At 33.7% G+C, this 18,505-nt stretch overlaps 1 protein-coding gene, 1 long non-coding RNA gene and 1 pseudogene across 6 annotated transcripts; all 3 read right to left on the bottom strand.

Moving 5' to 3' along the window:
* Positions 1 to 2,252: 2,252 nt before the first annotated feature.
* Positions 2,253 to 6,849, bottom strand: LOC106307245 (annotated as a pseudogene).
* Positions 6,850 to 11,980: 5,131 nt separating this feature from the next.
* On the bottom strand, positions 11,981 to 15,354 carry LOC106307247 (replication protein A 70 kDa DNA-binding subunit B-like). Its single transcript, XM_013744146.1, has 10 exons — positions 14,196 to 15,354; positions 13,862 to 14,129; positions 13,679 to 13,778; positions 13,474 to 13,595; positions 13,273 to 13,354; positions 13,060 to 13,189; positions 12,770 to 12,969; positions 12,567 to 12,690; positions 12,291 to 12,488; positions 11,981 to 12,200 (listed from the first exon to the last, which is right to left on the bottom strand). The coding sequence occupies exons 1-10, from the start codon at positions 14,340 to 14,342 to the stop codon at positions 12,030 to 12,032; spliced, it is 1,542 nt and encodes a 513-aa protein (XP_013599600.1). The 5' UTR covers positions 14,343 to 15,354; the 3' UTR covers positions 11,981 to 12,029.
* A 7-nt stretch (positions 15,355 to 15,361) lies between these two features.
* Positions 15,362 to 17,456, bottom strand: LOC106307248. Of its 5 annotated transcripts, none has more exons than XR_001263297.1 (5): positions 16,787 to 17,456; positions 16,451 to 16,561; positions 16,295 to 16,373; positions 15,717 to 16,180; positions 15,362 to 15,583 (listed from the first exon to the last, which is right to left on the bottom strand). It is a non-coding gene; the product is annotated as an uncharacterized LOC106307248 (long non-coding RNA). The 5 variants fall into 5 exon arrangements; XR_001263295.1 differs by having other exon boundaries at positions 15,717 to 15,839; positions 15,991 to 16,373; positions 16,787 to 17,455; XR_001263293.1 differs by having other exon boundaries at positions 15,717 to 16,373.
* Between the last annotated feature and the right edge of the window lie 1,049 nt (positions 17,457 to 18,505).

Raw genomic sequence — 18,505 nt, 5'->3', positions numbered from 1 at the left:
TTTTTTTTCTTTCACGTTTTTTGTTGTTGGTGTGTTTAAAATGATGTTCAAACATCCATATTTATAGGAAATTTCGAATCTGGTAGTTGTAATTTTCCTATGAATTTACGACGAAAATTAATTAGGTGGCAAAAAAAAAAACGTGTAACACCTACAAAGTTGGTGGATTCAAAATTTCCTCGCTAAATACACGTAAACTATTTCCTTGTAAATAACACGCAAAGTTTACGTCGTATTTACGAGGAAATAGTTTTTCCTCGTAAAATACTCGTCAAATTACATCCACTTTACGACGAAACACTTTTGTCGTTACGTTACGAGGAAATAACGATGATTTTAGTTTTCCACGTAAGTTCCTCGTAAAATCGACGTAAATTTACGAGGATTGTTTTTCCTCGTTAAATTTCCTCGTTAAGCATGTGTTTTCTTGAAGTGTCCTTTCACTTTTTTTGTTCACCAAATCATTATCTATGAAGATATGTCCTTCACTTCAATTTCAAAATTTAGCACGGTAGTCAAATAAATAATTAGCCTTTGTTGGAGAAAAATAGATTTTGTAAAATGATTGGAGTAAATATTTTCCATCACCAATATTAGTATTGCCTTTTGAAAAATGTTTTAAGGTAGAACTAGATTTTGACCCGCGCTTAGGAAGCGCGGGTTTGTTTTCGTTAAAAATATTGTTTTAAATGAAGTTTTATATGATGATGTGTATGAGCATAATCATTGGTACGGAATATCGATTAAGAAGGAAAGCTTGAAAATACATTATTGAAATAAAAAATATTGGTATATATGGAGTCGAGCTAATGTGTTTTTTGGATGTGTTTTAATTTGAAAATAAATTTTGTATAGTTAGTTTTAAGCATATTAGTAAACCTAAATAAATTTATATAGCAACAATTGATTCCAATTACAAATAATTTTCCTGTATATTAACTATCAATATTAAACCATTAAAATAAAATATTATTTATTTTTGATAACGAATATAAAATTTTAAAAACAAAATATTGCTAGATGTTTTATCTTGTAGACATATATCTCATTAGAGTTATTATAGATGGGCTTCTGGTTTTATATATTTATTAACTAATTGTTTTCTATAGATATTTTTAAGCCCAACACGTTTTGCATTTAGATAGTTCTGGTGGTGGTTTGTAATGTTAAAAGTCGACCCAAGCTCATCACGTATAAAGTTGTGCCGACTTGAGAGGATAACCTTCCTTTTTGTCAAGTAGCAAATAGACAATAAAAAAAATACAATTCTCTCCGATGGGATAAATTTTCATTGTGTTCGGATTGGAATCGTCCCTATTGAGCTACACAGGTTGATCTTCTATTCCTTATTTATTCTTTTTTTCATCGATAGACTGTTCAATTTTAAATTTGTACGTTTGTAAAATCAGCAGATCACTTGGAGGTTTTGTCTGCATGTTGTTTCCGATCACTTTTAACAACAAATAGGCCAGATTTAAATAGTTTCTGATGTGTTCGAAGAAGATCTGAAGAGAAGTCCGACAAAACATGTAAAGTTGTGATAATTATTTTTTACTGTACATAAAAATATTGGTTTCTATGGTCGCTTATTACAAGATTTTTTTATGCACTGAAATAAATTTAAATATAATTTGGTCGCTTATTACAGGATATTCTTTGTGCGTTTGATATTTGGTTACAATTTAGAATTCTAATGTAATTGTAGCGGAAGCTTTAACAAGAAACCTTTTACAGATTGATGCAACATATAAAATGGAGCTTCCGTTTGAAACATCATCTCTACCAAGAAACACAGTCAGCTTTGAAACATATAAGTACAAAACTTTAAGATGAAGCATCATCTTATAAAACTTTATCGAACCTTACTATATGATACTATTAATTTTGGTATTATATAATCATCGTATGGTAATTGTTTTTGGTTTTGGTTTGCTAGGATCGAAAAAGAATCAGTCAATGATCAGGTAGATAAATGAAAGCAAAGGGTTATTTGCAAATAGCCAGAATGTGTTGCCTCGAAAAGAAAAGTAAGTTGTTCCCCTAAATTGATATTACCTCTAGACAATAGGTATGGAACTTTATCGGTAGTTAGCAATAAACCGGAAGTTGTTTGATGTGATGTAATGTTTGAGTGCTTTGATTGAAAATAAAAAAACTTCTCTGCCATTATTTGAAAAGTAGATAAAATTTAAACATTGAGTATGCCAAAAGTAGATAGTTTTAGAAAACGAAAAAACATACTAAATAGAAAATTAGAGATTCTGGAAAATCTCTTTGAAAACAACATTAATTGTTTGTCTCTGAGGCTTGCCTTGATCGTCCACGATCAAAATCTTCAACCCTCTTTTAGATGTAACTCTAGAGATGGCAACATATAGTTGTCCATGTGAAAACACTGGCCTAGGTAGATAAATGCCAACTTCTGAGAGTGACTGGCCCTGACTCTTATTAATTGTTATGGCAAATGCCACAGAAGGTGTAATAGCAAGTCTAGGAAGAAGAACAGTTTGACCAACCTTGTCTCCAGTTATTACTTTCGCCTTTATAATGTGATCATACATCTCTGTTATCTGAAGCCGAGTCCCATTCATTAATCCGCCAGTAGGATCTATGTTTCTTAGCAACATCACAGGACAACCAACTTTCAAACGAAGACTATGATTTGGTAATCCTGAAACTTTGATTTTGTTTAAAAAATCAGGAGTCAGAGCTTGGTCATTAACCGAAAATTTATCTGAAGGATCTATAGAATCAGAGCTTAAGTAGACCCTTTCCTCACCTGTAAAAAGTTAAAGACTAAATAAATATACTTATACTTGCGTATATAATCAAAATATAGATTTATAAGAAGAAATCAGTAACGAACCATCAAGATTATCCAACATGTGCTGATTAATATTGTCCACATCCTCGTTAGTAGGACATAGTATTGCTCTTTCTTGAAAAAACTTAGGCTCTTTATTCTGTTGCAAAGACGTAACATCTCCATAGATAGCTTTGCTTATAGCCTTGATTGGATCATCTGCATCAAGAATAAGAAACTCATCTGGAATGGTAATTAGAGCCTCACCATCGTTTGCATCACCAATATTTCCATCTCCAACATCTAATATCCACTGTGAAAACTCATGTAACTCTTTCGCTTCTTCAGGAGACAGATTGTTTGACAGTAGCCTCATGTTCTTTGTTAGCTTCATAATCTTCACATGTTTCCATAGATAAGAGGAATTTAGAGATGCCAAAACGATTTCAGCCCTTCCTGCTCCATGAATGACAGGCAAGACTTGTCTAAAGTCACCTCCTAGGACAACAACTTTTCCAGCAAATGACAAATTGTCCTTATTCCCAACAATGTCGGCCATACTCCTATCCAACGCTTCAAAGCAGTGCTTGCTCATCATTGGTGCTTCGTCCCAGATGATCAGAGACGCTGCTTTAGTCAAATTTGATTGATCAGATCCGTGCGTTAGTGTGCAAGTCGAAAATTCATCTGGATTGATTGGTATCCCAAATTTAGAATGTGCTGTCCTTCCCCCTGGTAGAAGTAGCGAAGCTATCCCACTTGATGCAACATTCAAACATATTTCTCCTCTGTATCTAACAGCAGCAGACAGCAATCTCCACAAAAAAGTTTTTCCAGTTCCACCAAAGCCATACACAAAAAATACGCCGCCTCTGTTTTCCAAGACAGCACTAAGAACCTCTTCATAAATCTCTCTTTGTTCGTCTGTCATTTTTGAAAAGTCTCGATCATGATCAGCCTTTAACCGCTCTCTGTCGTACGCAAGCTCATCCATAATCAACACATTCTCCTGCTGAGAAAAATCAGATATCGGCTTTGTCATATATTCCCATGCCTCCAGAGAAGTACCATTCCTTTTCAAAATCTTCTCAATCTCGTGTAGAGTAAGCTGTTTAATCTCCTCCTCACTCAAGCATAAATCTACATTATCAAAGAGAGAGGTTTACACGGGGAATTATGTGAGTGTATAATGCTAAACAAAAATCTACATAATCAATAAGAAGAGTAAAGATACCTGGTCTATTTAATAGCTTTCTACGACGATACTCAATGTCTTCAGATAGAAATTTCCAATTGTGTTCCCAAACAGTTTCTGGCTCCGACAGACTATTTGACATGAGCATGACCACAAAACATTGTCGCATATACGCTGCTGAACCTGTAAAACTTGTCCGAACGATATCGTCAATGTATTCTTGATCATCTTCTAACAAACCCCGAGCAAAGCATGTCTCTTTGTACGACGAATACAGAACATTGTTAAATGTTCTGATATCCTCGGTACATGTCGGACCTCTTACAATATTAAGCAAGACACGCAAATAAAACGCCTGTTCAATCTTTCGTGGAGCGTAGTTGATTCTCCCAATACTGAATCCTTTCTTTCTATCAGTAAACTTCCGCTCTTTTTTATTCCAAACAAAACGTGTTGGGATTTCAGCTAGAGTCAGTTTCCGAGCAACAGCACTGACTTTGTTCAATTCAAACCAACCCATGAAATAAGTATCTTCAATAAGAACGCGACTGGTAACTTTTTCATATGTGTCATCATCTCTGAAAATAACAATCTGTTTTCCCGGTAGGTGAAATTGTATCCTCTCAACCGGTACTGATCGATAGTGTATAGGGAACTTAAAAGTTCTCCATCCTCCTTCAGACGCGGATACATATCTGCAAAGAAAAACAAAAGAAATCAGGAACACATATTTAGGTCCATTTAATATTTAAACGCAATCGTCTAATATAGGTGAAATAACTATACCTGCAGTTGAAGAAATCCTTAATTTCATTTTTATTCTCTTGGGTCGAAGATCCATCAGTAGACACTGTGTCACTTGCTGCTCCTTTCTGTTTAGCATTCACTGGATTCTCAACGGCTACAGTACAACGATCTTGTCCTTTATTAATGTACTTAAATAAGTACTTAATAGAACCTGTCTGATTACACCATTCAACGTTAATGTGAGCTCGATAACGAATTGAGAGATCCCTATTATAAGGAATGACATATCTGTTGTCACATTTGAAACCGTGTTTTTCAATAAAGCGATCAGGCTGGTCTCTTCGTCTGTAAACAGGAAACCCTTCTTTGTTCACAGTAGTCGTTTCATTATGAACTTTAGGATACAACTTAGAACATTTTCCATTCTCCATGCAAGGTGAATTCATATTAACAGCTCCACAAGGACCATGAATCATCATATCTTTCACTACCTCAAAAAGCTCTGGCTCCTTATCTTTATCTGGAATTTCAGCTGAAATGATATTGTCAATGTCTTCGGTGGTAGGAAATTTTGACCCAGGAGCCATAAATAGAAGAATGTGAGCATGAGGAAGACCACGTTTTTGGAACTCGATAGTATACATGGCTGCATTTAAAGAATAAGGAGTAAGATGTAGGATGCAGCAAATATTAAAAAAAAAACGTTTATATCAAATTCAGTAGAACTCACATGCCACAGTCTTTCCCAAGAGCTGTTTATCCGTCAAGTCCAGCATTAGGGAATCCAATTTACCCTTGAACAGTCTGCCAATAATTTCTGGTCTGTCATCTGCAGTGAGATTGCGAGGTTCTAAATACCTTGTTATTTCAGGCCATTTGGGATTGCAGGTAAATGTTATAAACAGATCTGGAAACCCAAAATATTTGCAAACAGCCATAGCATCCAAATACATATTTTTCATGTATCGTGGAGATCCAGTAAATGAGGCTGGCAATAGATAACGACTTCCCTGGTCATGCATATCGACCTTTCCATCATTCTCAGCTTGTTGAATAGAGTCGAAGCTATCGGACCGTATAGGAATAGGAATCAACCAAAAACTGCTGAAACAACCTCTTAGAATGTAGAAGAGTATGACACTCATTCTCTCTTTCTTGGAGCCGAAAAGCATACCATTGTCTCATACTGATATTCTGCCTTTTATGCTGAGCTGTAGCATCCGTAGTTCTCTTTTTGATTCCAAGCCTGAATCCATCTTCACCGTATGTAAATATGAGAGGGTATTGAAGTGCAAGATAAGATGGATGTATTTCACTGATCCTTTTAAGATATCCTGTCTGTTTTTCTTCTAAAATGATGTCTCTTTTATCCATGTCCAAACTGAAATCTCCTGGAATCAGTGCGGCAACTTCAGATGCAGTAGGAGTATCATATGTCCTTCCATCCTTTTCTCGACTACTAACAATTCTCATATGCAGTGTTTCTTCTGGATTAGTACTAAACCTTTCTCTAGCTGATCTAAACTGATGAACATATGGATTCACTTCGTCCAGCATCTTCACAATTCTTTCAATAACTTGCTTCCTCAATCTCTCTTTTTTTGCTTTCTCACGCTTTGTTTTATATTTCCTGACCAAGAATCAAAAATACTAAACGTCATGTTCGTGTTTGTAAGCAGAGTTAGTACTGTTCGTACATGGTAAAATATATAGCATACCCGATAATAGATGCCCGATTGTCTATTTCGTTCTCTGTATCGACAATATAGAGCTGGCCGAACTTAGGATCTCCTCCTGGTGGTGGTTTTAAACTACCCATTAAGTGATAATTCTCTCCTTGAAGAACAACCATCTTTGGTCCAGCTCCTTGTGGAGCTGATCGATCAATTTTGCCACCGAGCGAAGTGAATGAGAAAACCATATTAATTTGTCTGATATTCTCCCTATAGTACTTGCTGATCTCATCCTTATCGTTTAGCAATTTGCTTAGAATATCTGGTGACTGCTTCAATAATGGTAACTGAACTTGACCTTGCCCGCAACATAGAGCAAATTTAGGTGTCTTGGTCTTCCTTTTCTTCTCGATACGTTCTCCGTACCACATAATGGCTCCACAGTGTTCACATTTATATGTTGGATCACCTTCATCAATGTATTCTGTCATAAATTCATAAGCAAGTCAACATTAGACAACATTTTAAACATAAAAATTGACAGTTATAAGCAATGTAAGGACATGTTACATAACCTGTTTTCTTTGCTGAGGATTCTGCCGTAACAACTGGTTTTCTCTCTAAAAAAATATTGAAACATTAGTCAGTCATATAGTCGACACAATATGCACACATAGTTTTGAAGAATTTTGTTACAAAACAAACTACCTGAACGAACGTATTTTTTTTTGGCCCATCCTTTCTTAACTGGTTTCTCTTCAAACATGGTCTTAAAAACAGTTGCCATTGTTGAAATATAAGCACTTTGATCACTTATTTCTTCTTGGGGCAAAGTTGGTGTATTACAATCAGAATGATCATCATCATTTGTATTTTCTTCTTCTGAACTGATATCATAAATCTGGTAACTCTCTTCTGCTCATGTAACAATATAGATTAGTACTGATCACATACAGTGTAACTCTTATATAAATAACATAATATGGCCAAATACCTTCGAGAGGATTCTGCAATTCTGGGATTTCTTCTATGTTGGTTTCATATAGACAACCTTGCTTTCCTTTTCTGGACAATGTAGTCGTAGTAGGAAGATCAGTAGTAGCAGAGCTTGAGAACGATTGGAATAGATTTTTTGGACGAATATTTCCACAACTTCTTTTGCTTGAAGTGATCGTGTCATTTATAGAGCTAGAACCTTGTAAGGATTGCCAAGTTAAACCTATCATAAACGTGGCCGCAGTTGGTTAGATGAAAATAAATGAAATTACTCTTTAATTAGTTCAAGATGATCTTACCAGATGTATTTAAATCAGGCAAATTTTGCTTAGTGGATGGCCTAGTCCTCTCGTTCAGTTTAACTGATAAAACATAACAATACACAAACATTTTAGATAATTTATGTTTGGCGAAATGACATATAGGCATAATTACTGGGTAAGGGTTTACGAATAAGACCTCTTGATGATTCTGTGGAGTAGTGAACAGATTCAGGATGGTTAAAAACTTGAGATAGTGGATCACTTGGGGACTGTTGTACAATATTCGTGACATCAGCCAACACCCTACTGAAAACCCTTTTCAAAGGCAAAAGTCCAGATCTGTTCTGAGGAGTATTAGAATTCTCTAAATCTTGTACTAATGTAGAACTCCTTTTCTTTGGTTGAGATGAAAGAACAGAATCACACATCTTCCTTTTTAGTGATGAGCAATCCTTAGTATGTCTGTCATGGCTACTGTTGGTGTCGTCTGACATAGTTAGAAAACCCGTCAAATACAATTTTGGAATTAACCAAAAATGATCCTTGAAATTGTGTAATCTGTAATGCAATCGTTTGTTTGATAAAATAATGCAAAATAAATCAACAAAGGGCCTACAAACCAAAATAGCTCATTTGTTAGATCTTCTTTGATACCATTAATCTACATTTTTTATCGGAGGGGTCGCAGTGGTTATTTGTTAGATCTTCTTTGATACACTTGATCTACATGCATGAATATTCACATGTAAGTAGGTAACATTTTCAATTTTTTGCATACTAATTGATCACATATTTCATTTAATAATAAACTTGTAGATCACGTATTCTAAGATTTCGGATACTATGTATTTAAAATTTGAATAAATCGTGTTAAACTAACATAGTTTATTTTCTCAGCAGCAAAAATGTGACCAGTGATCCAACGGTTGGTATCAAGAAGCCTATACTTCAATGATTTTCATCCAACTAAAAGGTAAATTATATAAAACATATCTGATTAAGTTTAATAGAGAGAAGAAAAAATATAATTAATTATTGGGGTAGGATATAATAAAATGACAGGGAGATTAAATGGAAACAACGAAGAATATAATATATAATGAAACAAAAAATAATAGAACTATTCGGAAATAACTTGAAAATTAATTAATCAAATAAAAAACAAACCCTCTATTAATTTTATTTGATAAAAAAAAAATTCAAGACGAAAGCCAGGGCACAATAAATGAAAATAAAACATTTAAAAGCAAAAACATAAGACAAATCAAAACTAAAAAAACCGAAATAAAAGCATCCGAGAATATGATTCAAATCAGCAACTTTTATTCTCTTTAGCTTCACCATGATCTTTGTTTTCAACCTCATCCACATTTAAGAATTGTTTCTTCCTTGAACTGGTCGAAATCTGATGAAGTGACTTGATTCTCTTCCACATTATATCAGTAAGATTCCAAACTTTCTTAGCACTGAACTGAGTTCCACAAGAACGGTTGCTCTCATCAAATGAAATCCCGAAACCATAAGTTTTGCCAACAATATCAACGATCTCAGGTGGTAACATTTCTTGATTTCCAATCTGTTAAAGTTGTTAGAATAATTATACACCAGATAACTACTATTAAAAATATTCTTATGGTTGGCTCAAAATAATTTATATATTACCTCATCAAACCATTGATTAACAACTTTTGCTGCAGAAATTTTCACAATAAACGTAGCCGCAGAGTCTAACAGATTGAAATTAGACTCACCAGTCAGATCTTGCACAAGCAAAGCCAACTTGTATCTGAAAAAAATAATTAGTTCAACATTTAATGTATTAGATGGCATTATATTATAACTAATCATATGTTAACATATATTTGGATGGAAAACATATGAACTTGGTGCAGCTTTCCGAACACTACACTGGCACCATTCACACCACCAGTTAGACTCATCCAGATCATCAAATACAATAGGAGCTTTGAAAACCTTATTGTTGCAGACCACACAAGCAAAATAATACCATCCACTCGCGGTGTCAATAGCATAAACAGTACAAATTACTCTGCAACTTCCAACCTTGGAAAACATAAAATTGTTTGTGAAAACGAATTACATATCAAAAGAGCTGACTTTCACAAATTTGTTATAAAATTTCCGATAAATTTTCGAAAAACAAATCAAAATAAACCTTATCCGTGTGTTTCATTTCTTGAATGGTTCTGAATGGATATTGTGACCATTTCTGGCGTGTTTTCTTAGGTTGGTAAACATCAAGAGAGTTATCATCACCATGAAACCTAAATGATAAAAGCAAAACTCTGAATTTGGTAACATATATGTACAATTTAGAAAAATAACTTTTACATACATTTGATTCAGCGCTTGGGCTTCACTGATATCTGGGTTTAACAGCAATAATGAGGAATCAAATGCATTGGAGACTTGCAGTTTACCTGCAATGATAAACGTTATAATGTCAATATATAAGACAAAAAAACTGACCATTAAACAAATATGTAATGAAAAACTATATATACTATAACAATACCCTTGTAGTTGCATAATTTAGCAAATCTGATTAAACAAATATCTCCATTGTTTGGCATATTGCCTTCTTGGGTCAACTTATCAGCTAATCCTCCCGTAATGCAGCAATGAAGGCGTTGATCTCTGTGATAATTAATTAACTTAGCACAAATCTAGAAAAATCTATATTTTAATTTCTGTGTAAACAAAACTTACTTGATATCTCTTAGAGTAAACTCCAATCTGGTAACTTCTTTTCTTGCAAATTGAACAATATCCAGTCCACCAAGATCTAAGACTTCGCCAACAACATCTGATATGCAAAAACGTTTAATTAAACACTAAGAAAACAAATATATGTATATAAAAATAAACAACCAAAAATTAATAAGAGTTACCAATAAGAAAACTCGGGTCTTGTGAACCATTTAACACGTTGGCAAAATCATGGAGATCGAGGAACATGTTGTGGCATTGCAGATTTGAATCCGATATTGAAGTTTGACTCACAAACTTCATTTTGTATCTATGGTTGGTGGGCCGGTTTAAACCAGAGGCTGGACTTAACGTAAAGTTAGTAATAACTTTCCATTCTCCAACACGGAAATAATTCTCGAGTTTTGGCATCAAAGTTTGTTTGCAACTGGCATGGATCTTCACACCCTTAATCATAAAAAAAAAAACGTTTAAGCTCATATATTAAATATACAAACTAAACTTATAGGTTTAAGTTAAATCTTACATTTTTGTCTGCTAAAACCATTTCAATAGAAGCACCAGACTGGTGATTGAATGTAAGCCACTTATGGAGAACTTTAACCTCGACTCTCCATTCAGATTTGAAAGGCTGAACATCACTCAAATTGCTGATTTTGATTATAGAAGCCATAAGTGTATTTCCGAGTAGAAAGTTATTCAGGGGTTGTTCCTTAAGGGGTAAACCACGAGTTGCTATTTATAATAGGAGGGGTCAACGTGTTTGTAGGGCACGCATATTTGGGGTTGAGTGTTTAGAATATTTGATATGATTTTATCGTTGGATGAATAAAGAATATTACCCGAGAAAAATGGAATACTGATTGTTATGAATTAATAAGAAAGTTAATGTTTATCCAGTTAAAATAGGTAACTTAATTGTTTTCCAACAAATTGATTATGTATTGTAGTTAATAATAAACTTGTAGATCATCTATTGAAATATTTTGAATTTTATGTTTTTAAAAACGTATATAATAGATTGTTTCGAAAATCTATTCAGTTAAAGTAGGTTATAGAAATTGATGCTAGCGAATTAATAAATATTGGTCGTTAATACTAATTTTGTAAATAAATAAATTGAATATACTATACAGTTTTAAATGTATTCTAAATCGTAGATACTGTATTTTAATGTTTAAATATTCTACCAATAATTTGTAATATTATAAATATTCTAGAATATTTCTGTGATCATATTTGTAGAGCAATAATTATTTATAAAATATTTCTGTGATCATATCTATTTTAAATGTATTATAAATCGCAGATACAATATTTTCATTTTAATAACTTAAACTATTTATTATGGAGAATTTTGAATATAATTGCAAACATAACTGAAACGGTATATTAGGTAGAATTTTGAAGTTGTTGGGGTAGGATCTATACTATAATGCCAGCTATATAATGTTCCACAAATTACAAAATAATTTATTCGAAACGAAATAATATTAAGATTATTTGGAAATCACTTAAAAAGAAATGAATCAAAGATAATAGAAAAAACCAAACAATTATGCAAAATCCGAAAATAAAAACCAAACATGAAAACACCTACAAACCAAACAAACTTTCACTGTTTAGCTCGATTCAGAAGAATCATCCTGTATCTTCTCCATTTTGATAACTTTAGTGCTCTGCTTTTTGGAGGTAGATTCTAGTTCTGGTAGTTCCTGGTGGTCTCCTTTTCGTTTGGAAGAAGGGGTAGAAACACTTTCATCACCTTGAGCCTCCAGAAGCAAAGGTGATGCCTACAGTAAATAATTTTTGGTATCACGGGTCAAAATTTATAACTGCCATATAATTCATAGAACAAAAAACATAGAAATTGCATATGCTACCTCAATTCCTTGGTTAGGAACAGAATAGCTTTCTGAGTTTTCACCAAGCATTAACATACGTAGGTCTTTCCAAACCTTACCAACTTTGTATGACACCCCTGCGCCAGAAGAACCATCTTTTTCAATGTAAACTCCAAACATAAAAGTCTGTCCAACCAAAGTTGTAATTGCATCCGGAAATGAAGAAGTGTCTTCAAGCTGTATATTAAAAAATGTGTTAACATATAAACAAAATAAAACAAATTATGTTAATAAGAGATAACGATAAATACTCACTTCATCAAGTGAACCATTCAGTAGATCTGTAGCAGATTGTGGAACAACTCCAATAGCAATTGAATCCAGCAACATAAAGGATGACTCGCCAGTATCATCTTTCACCAGCAAATGAATTTTGAATCTGAAAATCCAGTAAGTAAACTCCTAGACACATAGAGTATTGACAGAGAGTTTTGTTTTGTAAAATGTGCAAGAATTACCTAGGGGAGACAGAGCTAACTTTTACTTTGCATGTTTCACAATACCACATATGTGTAACAACATCCTTTCCATAAAGCTTCTTGACGATTTTTGAATGGGGAAACACCTTCTTGTTGCAGTCTTGGCACCCAAAATAATACCATCCCCAATCGGTGTCAATGGCATATATTGTTGCCACTATTCTGCATAGGATTTCATCCTACAAAGAACATAAACATTTAACCTTTTGAATTGAAACGAAGATATCTATAATATAAATATGAAATAAATTATTTTTTGGAATTTGCACCTGGGTAGATTCAAACAACTCGTGAATGTTTTTTTGTGGATATTGCATCCATTTATCTCGTTTAATCTGCAACACAAGCTTGTTATCTTCTGATTCTGATATTGCTAAAGCTTGGGATTCATCAGTCTCTCTACGGTCAGAATATGTTTTTTGTTAGATAATAAAAAAACTGAATTACAATGTAACAAAAATTTATTATTGTTAAGTGTAAACCTTTGTTTAAACTCATCTGCTTCTGCTATTTCAGGATTGATAAAGAGCTGACTTGCATCGAAAGCATTGGAGATCTGGACTTCTCCTAATAATGAACAACACTAAGAGTCAACAACAATGGTGATTTATATATCAAGCAGGTAAAATATATAACTGGAATAGTATGTGTAGATATTAGTTTATAGGATGCATAATAGATACCTCTGTATTGCCCAATCTTAGCGAATCTTAGAAGCCATAATACAATGCCTTCTGTTTCTTGGCAAACAGAGTGGAGATTCTCTGCAAATTTCCCCCATAGACAGCAAGCTAATCTTTGACCACTGAAAACATTTATACAATACTATTAGATACTAAATTATACATACATCTTAGTATTTAAAACTACCGTATTTATAAAGCATACCAAACATTCACGAGTGAAAACTCCAACTTCTTTCTTTGTTTACCTCCAGTACACTGAATAGTCTCGAGATCACCCAAGTCTAAAACTTGTCCGAAAACATCTGAATCATATAATTTATGTGTTAGTTACCTAAACATTATTGTGATAATAGGGAAATTATATCTATTCTTAAAATAAACATACCAATCAGAAAGTTCGAATCTAGCAAACCACTTTGTATTGAATCGAAATCAACAATGTTAAGAAACATGTTGTCATCATGTAGGGTAGACTCTGATATTTTAGTGCTGTGAATAAAAGCCAAGCGATATTTGTGACCAGTTGATCGATATGCACCATTCCCAGCACCAGAAACACAGAAATGATCAATGTTTCTCCACGCACCAACACGAACATGCTTAGCCAAATCAGCCATGTAGGTCTTCTTACACGAGGCATGGATTTTTGTTCCCTATAAAAAAAAAAGGTTAGTTTGTGTCTACTCATATATAGACTATATATAAATAGAGAAACTTACATGTGCATCACTTAGGATGAGTTCCATAGATTCACCAACACCTTTCATGAAGAATCTCCATGAGTGGAGGATTTTCACTTGAATGCGCCAAGCAGTTTTGTGAGGTTTGAGATCGTTCAAGAAAGACAGCTGCATATTGTTTGCCATTGTTTTGTATCGATATGTTTCATGAACTTAGGGGTTAACCACGAGCAACCATTTATAATAGGAGGGGTCGCCGTGTTTGTAGGGTACATATAATTAGGGTTGAAGTTAAAGAAGATCTGATATGATTTTTTAGTTGAAGGAATAAGGAATATTACTGGAATATAATTTCCAAACGATAATGTTTATCCAGTTAATACGAAACTTGTAGATCAATTTTTCTAAGATTTTAGTTTTTATGTATTTAAAATCCTATCGAAAAGATTGTTTCGAAAATCTATTCAGTTAAAGCAGGTTAGAGAAATTTATGCTAGCAAATTAATAACTTATATTTTACAATATTATCACAATAGTTAGGAAAACGTGGTAATTATAAACTTGATCCGATTTAAAAAAAAAACAGATTTTATCTTTGATAGATGAGAGTGGACTAATAAAGAAGAACTTGGTATATAACGATTTAAACAATAATATTTTGGAATCTTAGATTGATTGAGATGATACAATACGTGATATGATTATAGTACATTATAGTACATATAACTGTCATGAAAGATGACCATGTATCGCAAAACTCAATGTGTTTGATTATATAGTGTATAGTGTCTTCGATATAAAATATATTGTGTTCTATAATATTGTGGAACATGTTTGGTCTGTCTAATAAAATATAGTTGTTTTATTAGTGGTTAAAATATAGTTGTTTTATTAGTGGTTTAGATTTGGCGTAAGAAATATAGGTAGGTAACCATACAGTTATATTTAGTTAGTTGATTAATAGATGGTAGGACCAAATAATTGTTACTTAAATAAAAGAGTCCAAACAACTTGTATAAGTAGATTTTTTCAGAATGATTCTCTTTTGATATCTTAGATCACATTCTTCACGTAAATGTTTGTGAATATATCAAACGACAAAAAGATTATTTGGGTTTGACTAATAATAACCTAGGAAATCGTAGCATATAGAACATAAAAAAAATTACCTAGTCTTATTGATATCTTCAACTCTATTTTCATAGTCTTATTGCAGCGAAGACCTCTCTTGCTGCAGACCCTTGTGTTTTCTATTAGAGAGTCAGCATAATAGCTTATATAGAACTCAAAGGAGTGATATTCTTTTAATTTGAGAGAAGTAGATCGGTTCGTGCCTCTAAAGATGACTCCTTCGTTGCTATAACATATAGCTTATATAGCTGGATGTCTTCTTGTTGTTTAGCTTGAGGATAAAAAAGTGACCGAGTCTTGGACAGAGAGGAAACCATATATAAAAAGACATGAACCCAATAAAAATGTATCAGACGAGAAAGAACAGTCACTCATTTATAACAGTTTCTCTGTCATCGTAAAGAATCCAAGAGTTGGAATAAAACATACCCAAAATCTTTGGACCAGCAGTGGTTAAGTAGCTGAACAAGGGTCCGCAAAAGCTATTCAGCTCATATCAAAACTCGTTCTGCGCTCATGGCGTAAATCAATTTGGTCTGAAGGTGTTCATTGCTGCAGCATTGAAAAGATATGTTTAATTTGATTTCTTCTGTTATATAACATAGAGTGCAAGACAACTTATTCGAGACAAATGATTGAGTTTTTTTTTAATGAGCAAAATCCAACGAAGATGATGAGTTATGGGAGGAGTCGGAGGACAAACCTTTGACAGGGCGGAAGCTTGATAAGGTTCATACAAGCAGATGCTATCAACTGTTCATCACTTTTGCTACCGACAACCCTGAAACACAGTCCCAAACAGATCTTTAATGATCGTATTGCTTTGGATACAAAACACATGTTCCAAGAATTTTAAACCGAGCAATGGTCTTCTCGAACAGGCCGTCACAAATCTGAAAATAAAGATGATACATGTTTGTTACCCCTCAGTTCTGTTGGCGAAACACAAAAAGGACTCCTATGATAATTGGGTATAGTAGGTTGTAGTAAAGCTGAACTTGAATTACTTTCAGAACTTATAGTTTTCAGTTGAGAAAAATTCCACAACTTCCCAGAACATATTAATCCGATAATGTCCCTGTGACCCTGTCAAGAACACACGATGATATCATATAACAAAGCTTCAATCACATAATGAATGACATAATGAAAGAATAACTCACAGCATTGTGCCCACTGGTATGATTAGTGTTATTACGCAAGTACCTCACTTCCATGGTATAATAAGTGGCATAACTGGCATCAGGTCTTAATAGCCACGTTCATGATGCTACCTGGTGCAAAAGTAATCAACTATAACAGATGTATATATGATCCTCATGCATGTTGCATTGGTTACGCATCTAGAGACTAAAAGCATCAGTATCATGGATGTCTCAGAGTCTAAAAGGATTTAAATACTCCAACAAGGATTAACCCACGAAAATTTTGTTATGAAACAGGTCGAGTACAAAATTTGCTTTTCATAACAAAATTTTCTAGAGACTAAATTTTCTCACAAGTAAAATGTACACAAGGAAAGCCGAGAATGTGGCCGGCACAGATCGAGTATCTAAACTCTCCTCCGAAGCTCCTATACATGCTTCCACTTCTGCAATAACCAGTAGCAATAGAACCAATAGGGTAATCTGCTTTGGTACCCCAAGTGGAACACCTTGAGATGCAGATGGTTTACGATTCTCTGGTGAAAGGATCGACGGGTGATTTCTGTAAGCTTATCGGAACAATATTACCAAACTATATATGAACATGACGAAGAGAAAGACGTAGAAGCTGGGCTCGGGCTAGAGCTACAAATCGGGGTGGGGTCTTACCTGTGATGGTCTCTGAATTCGCCGTCAAAGCCTTGGAGTTCCGAAGAAGATGTTTCGTCTTTTGGAATCGTCGTCGTCAGCGATGAAATTACCGAAGAGGAAAAGGTATAGAACAAAGACAATGATTTGGAGCTTGGACGAAGGATGTGGAGAAATAAAATGTTTCTATTGGTTCTTCGAGTTTTTTCATTACATGTCAATCCCTCCGTCATTTTAAAAGCTAAGGTGTCATGCTTTGGAAAAAACTTTTTACTCCATTATTGTGTTGATTTATATTATTTATAAATAGGATTAATTCAACATTATTATTCATATTTATTTTTAAAATTCGGAGGACACTCTCATGTTATTGGTTTGTTGCCGATACAGAGTGATTATGGTCCGTTCTATGGTTTTTTTTTTGAACACATATGATGTATGGATCACATAACAGTTGTAAGTGTGCCAGAAACAATTCTAAGCTAACGACGAACTGAAGATGATGACAAGTATATTCTATACCGATTGTATGAGTTTCCATACTATGTACCGTATTTGGAATAGTAATATTATAAATGTAGTTTCAAGTGAAATATGGTCTTCATAATTTCGCTACAGTTAAAAAGGCACATGATGCAAGGAAAGTACATAATGTTTTATCCAAAGGCAAGCCAAATATTCCAGAAATAAATTTATCAACCACACAGAAATAAGCTAAAGGCCAAATAGTATGTAAATGTAAACTCTCAGTAAAACACACAGAAGAATATATAGCGTAACCCAAATTTAATGGAATATGGGCACATTGTGTTTGTTGTACGGAAAACTCTGTGACCTTCTATTTTGGTTAAATGAAATGATGCCAATGTTAACTTCTGATAATATATGTCCGTTATAAGGTGAATTAACGTTTATGACGTGTATTACGTGAGAAGGTCTATTCCATATATAATACACTATGTAATTTATCTGAGAACTGCTATTCCATATAAAATATACTATGTTATTTATATACTAGTTGCATACATCCACGATTGATTTACAAAATATAATGGGGGATTGGTAGTAGAACAATTGACACTAAATACTAAACACAAATTAGGAAAATATGAAGGTCGGATAGATTATAAATGTGTATTATAAGGTTACATACACATTTGCACCGTCCATTACGAGAAGACTTCTATACTATATACAATGTACTATTTAAAATGATACTATGTGCATACTAGAGCCAAGATTGAGCAACATGAAATATAAAGCTAATAGGAATGGTAATAGAACACTTAACAGTAAACACTAAACCCAAGTTAAGGAAATATAAATCCAATCCATAGGCAACCCAAATCTCCAGACAATTAAATCCACCTGCCATAATACTGGAGACATATATTTACATTCCTCATGAGCCACATGAAATACAAA

This window comes from Brassica oleracea, chromosome C8 (genome assembly GCF_000695525.1).
Source record: "Brassica oleracea var. oleracea cultivar TO1000 chromosome C8, BOL, whole genome shotgun sequence".
NCBI lineage: Eukaryota > Viridiplantae > Streptophyta > Magnoliopsida > Brassicales > Brassicaceae > Brassica > Brassica oleracea.
This window is presented reverse-complemented; position numbering and strand designations above follow the sequence as displayed.